This window comes from Triticum dicoccoides, chromosome 3A (assembly GCF_002162155.2).
Source record: "Triticum dicoccoides isolate Atlit2015 ecotype Zavitan chromosome 3A, WEW_v2.0, whole genome shotgun sequence".
Taxonomy (NCBI): domain Eukaryota; kingdom Viridiplantae; phylum Streptophyta; class Magnoliopsida; order Poales; family Poaceae; genus Triticum; species Triticum dicoccoides.
The window spans coordinates 525,152,099-525,162,741 of record NC_041384.1 but is presented as its reverse complement, the minus strand read 5'-3'; the positions used below and the strand labels follow the sequence as shown (position 1 = coordinate 525,162,741).

At 46.3% G+C, this 10,643-nt stretch overlaps 1 protein-coding gene across 1 annotated transcript; it reads left to right on the top strand.

The window, feature by feature from the left end:
• Positions 1 to 2,438: 2,438 nt before the first annotated feature.
• Positions 2,439 to 3,874, top strand: LOC119272522 (transcription factor RAX2-like). The gene is made up of 4 exons (XM_037553993.1): positions 2,439 to 2,574; positions 3,030 to 3,159; positions 3,265 to 3,345; positions 3,415 to 3,874. Exons 1-4 carry the CDS (start codon positions 2,439 to 2,441, stop codon positions 3,872 to 3,874), a joined length of 807 nt encoding a protein of 268 aa, XP_037409890.1.
• The last annotated feature ends 6,769 nt before the right edge of the window (positions 3,875 to 10,643 follow it).

The following is a 10,643-nucleotide window of genomic DNA, read 5'->3' as shown; positions in this document are numbered from 1 at the left end:
CCCAGCCATACACATAGCTCCGCCAGTTGATGTCATGATATGTATAAAACTGTTTTATTATTATAATCATCTTGCTCTTGCACTACATATGGTTCAGTTCCATACGATGTCTAGGGGAAACACCATAAAATCCTTGTAGGTGTTATGCTTTCACCTCATGCTTGTGTTGCATCAGCAAAGGCATTGTGGTGCATGCATAACATCAGAGGGTTGTCTGATGTTTGTCCCTAGTCTTGTTTGTAACCAAGTCATATGTTGACATTTACGATTTCAGAGCTAGTCAGTTAAAGGAAGTGATTGAAAAATTGAGTCGGGCTTATTAAATTCAATTGTTCTTTTCAAACAGATAGCTGTTGTGAGTGGTACTGCACAAAAACTTACTTACATGTATGATATGTCATGATAGATATTTTGCCATATGCGGAGCATCAGTTTTAACCAAGAAAAAAAACCATTGTGTTTTCCCCCGTTGTCCATCATTTATGCAAATTCACCGTGCTCGCTACTTCAGGTTGCTAAACTTGACACAAAATTAAAAGACCTAAGGTGTTATATGCTATTAGCACCGAGTTGATTTTTTTCTTCATTTTTTTGCAAACATGGAGATTGATTTTTACCGCGTTGCTAACTTGCTGTTGTGATATTTTAGTTTACTGCTATGTCGTACCACTCTTTAGTGGTTTCAAAAGACAAAAATACCTAATCAACTATTGAATGAATAAAGTCCTAACTTATTTGTGTGCTAAAACCTCAACTTGCTATTGCATCACTAGTGCGACAAGTGAGGATAGTAAAAGATAGTGATATGTTTCTTATCAAACTCTGATGGGGAGAGCAAGGATTTTTTAAAGTATATACAAGGTGAGCGGGAGGAAATAAAGAGAGAGATAGTGCACAAATTAATTATAAACTTTTAATACGTAAAAATATATAAGAATCATCACTGGACCATAACTATTAATAAAACATACGCAACAAATAGAAGCATCTTCATTATCTCATTGAGAATTGATGACAAAGAATAACTTGAGTTCATTTCAACTACTAACTATTGAAAAACAGTAACATTAGTTCAACTTTGATGAGAACAAGAGGATCCCATAGGGTAGTAACTTGCCCTTCCAAGCTTTTTCTCAAAATGGGACTAAGTGCCTTTCTATTCTTCGTTGAAATGCCAAGGTAGCAAAAAAAAGTGAGCCAGTCTCACAACCAAAAAGTTATTTGTAAGGGTCTTGTCTTCTTTGGGTTACTAAAGCAGAAGATAATTAGCTTCATATCAATTGCCCTTTACATGTTATGCTCCATAAAAACAATACTGTCGTTCGTATATTGTAATACAGATACACCACAATCCATCAAATGTGGTATAAGATCACCGACCTGACCATCCTCTTTGGCTCTCACTGTAAGCACTATCACCATATCAGCAATGATGTCGAAAAGGATTGGCGATAAAGGATCACCGGAAAATATCCCTTCATTGCATGGAATAGCTAGTGACTAATATCATTATTAATGTTAACACCAACGTTGCCATTATGTTTGAATGATACCATTTGGGCGCAAAACCTTTCATGCTCATGACCTGTTTAAGAGGAGTCCCCTTGTTATAGGTATTAAAAAATGCACCTTTAATATAACTCCATCAAGTTTCTTGGTATATAACTCATGGACGCTCTCATTCAAGATGATCACTCCTTCTAGGATGTGCCGCAGCATAAAAGCGGTTTAGGTTGGCCTCACCACTTTGTTCGCAATTGATGTAGTGCGATTAGTGCCTAGGTTGGCGGTCGTGGGAAACCAGCAACATCAGTTACATCTAAGTACGATCCATAGACAATCTTTTGAAGCGGAACTAATGAAGTAAGTCAAAATCGGCTAAAACGAAATAGATTATCGTCTGGTAGTTGCCAAGTTATCATCAAGCTAGGTTTTCTAAGTATATACATATATTTTTGATGGAAATGGGTTTTCTAGGTATATGGCCAATGCAAGTGCCCATGGAGTATGGACATTGTCGTCCAACCAAGCATATATGTTGAGCCTGTTTTGAGCATCTAGACAAGAACTGTCGCTTATTGAACTTCCATACATAATGTTGCAGGCATCATACAAAATTTAAACCCACGGTTATCTTGGTATTTTGTTTTTGTAAGGAACGGTTATGTATATATGCAAGTTGTGGCACGGAACAACGCCTTATGAGTTAATCCTAAAAAAAGAAAGCTAGTACTTATGAGTTAATCTGACCGGTAGTGGTTGAACTCTTCTGGATGAGACTATATATGCTGGGTCAACTTGCTCAGTGCAGCAGGGCCGTTGCTCCTCTAGCTATATAACCCCTTCCTAACCGTCGGGAGGATTAGACGACGGGAATGTCAGCAATCCCGCTTCTTCCCACACCTGCATTCTGCCTCATCCGGCGGCCTGACTGATCAATGGGGAGGTCTCCCTGCTGCGACAAGGCGAGCGTGAAGCGAGGGCCGTGGTCGCGGGAGGAGGACGCCGTCCTCAGGAACTTCGTCCAGAGGTTCGCCAATGCCGGCAACTGGATCACGCTGCCACAGAAAGCAGGTACCGTATACGTGTTACGTGCTACGGCTGGCCGCCGGCGTATATACTTCATCCGAGACGAAAGGAAGAACGCGCGGGCCGGAGCTAGGAAATCTTTCGCCGGCCGTACGTACTTAGGTTTATTTTTGCCTTGACCTACTACGTACGTACGTGCCTTGAGGGAGGATGGTGGTAACAAAAAAACAGTGGTCAAAAGAAACTCGTGTGAGCTAGGTTCGTCGGCTAGCAGTGGAATGCATGTGTGAGTTGCGAAGTCTCTGTCTAGCAAGGCTGGTTGGTTGACAATTGACACAGTTTACGTAGTTAGTTTACGCAAGCTTATCATCGCTGCTTAACTAATTTTCCGTAATTAATTTACTCACCTAGCCAGGACTCCAGTTCGCGTGTGGCACACGTCAGAGTGTTTGTCCTTCTCTATAGCTAGTTCTGTTTCTAATTTGCATATGCATCATCAGGGCTTAACCGCTGTGGCAAGAGCTGCCGGCTCCGGTGGCTCAACTACCTCCGCCCCGCGCTCCGGCACGGCGGCTTCACCGAGGAGGAGGACAGCCTCATATTGTCCCTCTATGGCGACATCGGAAGCAGGTATATATGGAGTGGATACATGACTAGCTATAGCTCTTTGTTCAACATACGTTTGACAGCTGAATTAATGAACCTCTGTGCATGGTTTGGTTTGTACTGACCCAGGTGGTCGGTGATCGCGGCCAAGCTGCCCGGCCGAACAGACAACGACGTCAAGAACCACTGGAACACCAAGCTCAAGAAGAGGTACTACTCGCTGACCGCGGCGCCATCAACTCCTCCTACAGGCGGCGACGCCATCGCGGCTGCCGACAGCCCTCACGGGGCCGACCGATCGTCCCTCCCCCCTCCTCCTCCCTCCCTGGTGAATCTCGACGCGGCCCTCGCCACGGCCGACGACGGCGGAGAGCTCACGCGCGAATCGGAGCAGCTTTACGCCGAGCTCATGGGGCTCATCGAGCCGCAGTCCACGACCCGTGAATCCACCGGGGAGGTGATGTCGTCGCCGTCGTCATTTGGAACAAGTCCGGCCGCCAGTAGTTTTGCAGCTGGGAGCAGCGCTACGTGGCCAGTGGACGTGCATGACACAATACTCTGGCCGGAGTCTAGCGGGAACGGCATGGTTGAATTTGATGATCCTTGCGTTGCTCACATTTTCGGTCCGCCGTCCACGCCCGACTCTTTCCTAGATTTGTTGGCCTCATCTTACGACGAGGTCATAGCGACGCAAGAGTTGCTGTACCTAGGAACGAATTGGTCTGAAGATCTGAATTAGCGTGGTAACTTTTGTGTATATATTTAGATCTACTGTTTCTAAGTTATACCCCATCCAGTCATTTTTAGTCTGCATATAAGTTTTGTCCGAAGGTAAAATATCTCTACGTTAACCAAACTTGTAGAAAAATTATCAACATTCTCAATGTCAAATCAATATTGTTAGATTCATTATGAAATGTAGTTTCATACTATATATATTGGATGTGGCTAGAGAGCGCCGCTGTGCTCGTTTGTTGTTTGAAGCGCACTGCCGTATATAGTAAGTGCATGTCCTTGTGAATAGTTGTCTACGCTAGAATAGGAAATTATTTCGCCACATCCGGTAGCGCACATGGCTGCCAATTGAATCAGCCTACATCATATCCCCACGTGCATCTATTTGGAGTTTTCAAAAGTTGTAAAACCCATAACTTTTGATTCAAGCATCAAAATCCAGTTCCATTTTTACTGTCAGGTTTCTGACGATGAGTTTTTCAAAATTAGATCCCATATGAGTAGGTTTCGTCAAACTTTTTTTCGAGGCAACTTTGTATGCAATTGAGGCAAGTCTAGTGCTATAGGGAAGCAACTTTTTCTTTTTAGCCTAGTTGGATTGACTATTAGGTTGGTTTGTGTAAAAAAAGAAAAAATCATACAAAACATAAGGCATCTTTAGTGCTATATACAAAGCAACTTCATTGCACTATGTGTATCTATGAGTTTTGCTAACATTATCCCAACTTGCCTATCATGATCGTTGTTGATGCTTAGTTGCCTACTATTGATGTTCAATTGCCTATAAATGCTATAAGTTACCTATATTGATGCCTAGTTGCCTCCTATTGGTAATTAGTTGCCTACAATTGCTTCTCAATTGCCTAACTTTGCAAAAATAGTTGTCTACAATATTATGAAGTTTTTTATCATTGTTTTTCTAAGTTACCTGCAAAACACTCTGAAGTGGCCAAGATGTGACATCATGTTGTCTACCATAACTAGCGATAGCAGACACAAGAACATCATCGGTAGACGACATTATAGTATTATACGCAATTTAGAAACAACGACGACATACGAGCATGAACAATATGCAACTTACAAGTACCAACAATGAAGTTAGGAGAATGTTAGACATAATTAACTAGGACATAAAGTGTACCGAAGTTGCCTACTTTAAGCAAAGTTTCCTCTTGTCGAAGGAAAGTTGCTTATGAAGGTGATGTGATATTATCTACCTCTGTTTCAAAGTTGGTAAGTATTATTAGCTAGTTGCTTATTGTTGCTAATTAGTTATTTTTAGGAGTGAAGTTGCTTCTTTTTAGCACTAAAGTTGCCTCATCTAGCATCAAAGTTGCTTTTGAAAAAAAATCAAAGAAACATACCCATATAGGATTTAGTTTACAAGAGCTCGTCACGACCTAGCTAGCCAACTCATGTGTGTTTTCCATCATTATATCTGAAGATTTCAATGATTTTCGCAGGCTACTCGACCGAAAATTAAGAACACATATGTTTGTGGGTGTGGGAGTCCTGGATTGGGGGGTCTCCGGACAGCCGGACTGTATCCATTGGCCGGACTGTTAGACTATGAAGATACAAGATTGAATACTTTGTCTCGTGTCCGGATGGGACTCTACTTGGCGTGGAAGGCAAGCTAGGCAATACGGATATGTGTATCTCCTCCTTTGTAACCGACCTTGTGTAACCCTAACCCTCTCCGGTGTCTATATAAACCGAAGGGTTTTAGTCCGTAGGACACAACAACTACAACATACAATCATACCATAGGCTAGCTTCTAGGGTTTAGCCTCTCTGATCTCGTGGTAGATCTACTCTTGTACTACCCATATCATCAATATTAATCAAGCAGGACGTAGGGTTTTACCTTCATCAAGAGGGCCCAAACCTGGGTAAAATATTGTGTCCCCTGCCTCCTATTACCATCTGCCTTAGACGCACAGTTCGGGACCCCCTACCCGAGATCCGCCGGTTTTGACACCGACATTGGTGCTTTCATTGAGAGTTCCTCTGTGTCGTCGCCATCAGGCTTGATGGCTCCTACTATCATCGATAGCGATGCAGTCCAGGGTGAGACTTTTCTCCCCGGACAGATCTTCGTATTCGGCAGCTTTGCACTGCGGGCCAATTCACTTGGCCATCCGGAGCAGATTGAAAGTTACGCCCCTGGCCACCAGGTCAGGTTTGGAAGTTTAAACTACACGGCTAATATCCGTGGAGACTTGATCTTCGACGGATTCGAGCCTCTGCCTTATGCGTCACACAGTCCCGATAAGTACGATTTAGCTCTACCATCAGACGGTGTTGAGGAGATCGCACAGGCAGCCGCTCCGACCCTCAATTCGGAGCTAGTTGCGCCGTCCACGGACGGGTGGATAGACCCCGCCACGGAGGCCTTACCCTCAGCGGCGATTGAGCCAAACATCGACCTTACCTTGCACGAGAGTCGTGTTGTTAAACTACCGGATCCTTCTCCGGCCACGGACTCCGAACCGCCAGCGCCCGTTCCTATCGAATCCGATTGGGCGCCGATCATGGAGTTTACCCCCGCGGATATTTTTCAGCACTCGCCCTTCGGTGACATACTGAACTCATTAAGGTCTCTCTCCTTGTCAGGAGGATCCTGGCCGAACTATGTCTGGCAGGACTGGGATGCGGACGACGAAGAAATTCACGGCCCACCCACCACCCACTTAATAGCCACTGTCGATGACCTAACCGACATGCTCGACTTCGGCTCCGAAGACATCGACGGTATGGATGACGATGCGGGAGACGAAGAGGAACCACTGCCCACAGGGCGCTGGACAGCCACTTCACCACACGACGTATACATGGTGGACACACCAAAGGAAAACGATGACGAGGAATGGAAGGACGCAACGAAGGATGGTTCCCTCGAGAAGCAGTCAAAATGGCGGCGTAAGCGCCGCCCCAAATCCCGCCTCGGTAGAAACAACGATCATACAGACCCAGCGTTAGAGCAGGGGGAACCATTGCCGGACCACGGCAACACGGAGAATCAAGCCGAACAATCCGACTCTGTCAAAGATCATAGTCCAGATGACGTCACACGGGACAGACACCTGGAGCAACAGAATGCCCATCAAAGGCTTGTTGCCACTGTGAGGAGTCTAAAAAAGTAGAAGCAAAGACTCAAGGCTGCGCAAGACACACTCCAAATCAGATGGAACAAAGTACTCAACACAGCAGCGAAGTACAGCGGCAATCGCCCCACCAAGAGCTACCCGAAGCGGAAGTTGCTACCTGAATTCGATGAGGAGGCCTTAGATCCCCCACAACCAAAAATCAAAACAGCCATCTGGCCGGATAAGCAACCTCACGGCCAACATAGAGCAGCAAACAACGCCGCACATAAGCCAATACGCGATCTACGCGAGGACTCACATCAAAAGGACTGCACAACCAGATCCATCTATGGACCACGTAAGCGCGCTCCAGCATACAACGCAACACAACAAACATCTGAAGAACGCGGTACATCCGGATACAGGGGTGCCCCACACCCCCTATGTTTCACCGATGAGGTGCTGGATCATGAATTTCCAGAGGGATTCAAACCCGTAAATATAGAGGCATATGACGGAACAACAGACCCTAGTGTCTGGATTGAGGATTATATCCTCCATATCCATATGGCTCGAGGAGATGACCTCCACGCCATTAAGTATTTACCCCTTAAACTCAAAGGGCCGGCTCGGCACTGGCTTAAGAGCCTCCCCGAAAGTTCCATTGGAAGCTGGGAAGAGCTCGAAGATGCTTTTCGGGCAAATTTTCAGGGGACCTACGTCCGAGCTTCGGACGCAGACGATTTGAGTCATATAACTCAACGGCCCGGAGAGTCAGCCCGAAAGCTTTGGAACATGTTTCTTACTAAAAAGAACCAAATAGTCGACTGTCCGGACGCCGAAGCCTTGACAGCTTTTAAGCATAGCGTCCGTGACGAATGGCTTGCCAGACATCTCGGCCAAGAAAAGCCGAGAACGATGGCAGCACTAACAAGCCTCATGACCCGCTTTTGCGCGGGTGAGGATAGCTGGCTAGCTAGATGCAACATCAGCAACCCAAGTACATCCGAAGTTAGAGATGGAAACGTGAAATCACGGCGCAACAAAAATAACAAACGCCAGAATAAAGAAGACAACACGAAGAGCACGGTAGTAAACGCCGGATTCAAAAGCTCTCGGCCAAGTCAGCAAAATCCGCCCTCTAAAGGCGCCAGAGACGAACTGTCCAGCGTAAACAAAATTCTGGACCAAGTATGTCAGTTCCATAGCACCCCTGGTAAACCCGCTAATCATACCCACAGAGAATGTTGGGTCTTCAAGCAGTCCGGCAAGCTCAACGCCGTACACAAGGGGGAGGATACACCAAGCGAAGACGAGGATGAGCCTCTCAAGCAAGACATTGGGGAACAAAAGAAGTTTCCACTAGAAGTCAAAACAGTCAACATGTTATACGTGATTAAGGGGAGAAACAAAGCGGCACTCCCAAAAAAATATGCCCAATGGCCTGTCACCGCGGAGTCCTACCACTGGTCGTCTCAATCGATCACTTTCGACCATCGTGATTACTCGGCAAGTATCCGGCGTGCAGGATGGGCTGCCCTGGTATTAGACCCAATAATTGACGGATACCACTTCACACGAGTCTTGATGGACGGTGGCAGCAGTCTAAATCTGATATACCAGGATACAATCCGCGAAATGGGGATATACCCTACAAAAATCTGCCGTAGCAATACTACATTTAAAGGAGTAACGCCAGGCCCAGGGGCTCAGTGCACGGGCTCCCTGCTACTAAAGGTTATATTCGGCTTCCCCGATAACTTCCGTAGCGAACATTTAACCTTCCACATTGCTCCGTTCCAAAGTGGCTATCAAGCACTACTTGGACTTGAAGCTTTCGCTCGCTTTAATGCAATACCGCATTACGCTTCCCTCACGCTCAAGATGCCCGGTCCACGTGGCATCATTACGGTGAATGGAAATATTGAGCAATATTTGCGTGCCGAAGAGAGTGCGACGGCCTTGGCAGCCACACACTAAAAACGGCCTCACTAACTAAAGCATTTGATAGGTCGTCAAGACCACGGACATGGTTAGACGAGTCCGGCTCGGCCATATGTAATTCATACCAGATTGATGGCCACACCCTTATCACAAATACAAGGGGCTCAACGCACACAGACAAGTAGCAATTTTTACTCCTCTTTAATTATACACGGTTTCTTTAAAAACTACTTTTTTGCACGACAACTTTTCACTTAAATTCCTCTCTTTCATAGATGACCATCGTGCTACACCCGTCCAGGATACGGCACAACGGAGACACACGCGCAGACGTGCAGCAGGGACCCGCCCCAAGGATTCTTTTTAGATTAAGACCCTGCGTAAACCTTTTTTACTGTCTCTTGTTGATATACATCCCTCGGATTCTCAGTACAATTGAGAAGGATGCTGACGTCTTGGCATGTGGCCACGTCAGAATACCGCACGTACCCGGACACAAGGGGCTTCTTACAAAGGGCACTATTTGGGCCCGGTTTATACCATAAAGACCGAATACCTTAGGGAGTGTTCGGCGTCGCGAGTTTGGCCTTATATGCATCAGCTCCGAATAATGTCTTTGGTCAAATGTTGGGTTTGCCCGGCTCCTGTGTTTTGGTGCCTTACGTTCCGCTCTATCGGCTAAGGAAGCACCAGGAGAACTACTGCGATTGTGCCCTGGTTCGTCCGGACGAGCACCTTAGTAGAGAAAGCCGAAAACTGACTGTCATGATATAGCGCGAGACTGGTCAACCACTCGATGACCTATCGGAATGTTAGAATTCCTCTGCTTTAATGAAGGGCCGTTTCCCGGCTAGGCATATACGCACCTCGAGTTTGGGAGAGTGCGGAGCCACCAGGGGCTATATAGTAGCCCCACCGTCAAACTCCTATGGCTAAGTGAAAGTGTTAAAGCATCATAGTCCGGTTGCCTCGTTCGCTGCGCTATCACCTCCTTAATAGGACCAAGACGTTGGGTTAAGTGTGAACACACGTTTTTTGCGAGCAACCCCATATTATATGGGTGGGGGTTGAAGCCGACGACTGCAATCTTTCAGGTTATATACATATATACATAAACGGCCGCACAGGAGGCATCACATTACTTTCCGGCAAAAGTATAAATACAGCCTTACTAAAAACATTGTGTTTACAATGGGAATACATGTCACTCAAACATAATATTCTTCGAGCACTAGGACTCTATCAGACGAGCACCCTCGAGAACCTCTTCAAAATAGTGCTCGGCAGCTACTCGGCCTATGGCCGAACCTTGCGCCGCAATAGTGGTAGCATCCATCTCTGCCCAGTATGCCTTGACACGGGCAAAGGCCATCCGTGAGCCTTCTATGACACCGACGTCTTCATCGCATTGATGCGCGGCACCGCACCAAGGAACTGCTGCACTAAGCTGAAATAGCTGTTCGGCTTCGGCTTCTCTGACCACAAATGATCTACGATGGACCTCATGGCAAGCCCGGACAACCTATTAAGTTCGTCCCATTCGGCTAGCTGACCAGTCAAGGGAAGCGGACGCTCTGGAGCATTAAATTGCGACCAGAACAGCTTGTCCACTTCACGATCTGTTTGATCTCGGAAGTATTCGGCCGCATCGACAGCGCTTGCAGCCAAGTCCATATATGCGTCTGCCGAACTCCACAGCCGGTCCAGAGGGGCATACCGCGGATCTCCGAACTTCCT

Coding starts and splice junctions, on each gene's coding strand:
- LOC119272522 (XM_037553993.1), top strand. CDS start 2,439: ATGGGGAGGTCTCCCTGCTGCGACAAGGCGAGCGTGAAGCGAGGGCCG. Junction 2,575..3,029: donor CACGCTGCCACAGAAAGCAG/GTACCGTATACG, acceptor ATGCATCATCAG/GGCTTAACCGCTGTGGCAAG. Junction 3,346..3,414: donor AACACCAAGCTCAAGAAGAG/GTACTACTCGCT, acceptor GGCTGCCGACAG/CCCTCACGGGGCCGACCGAT.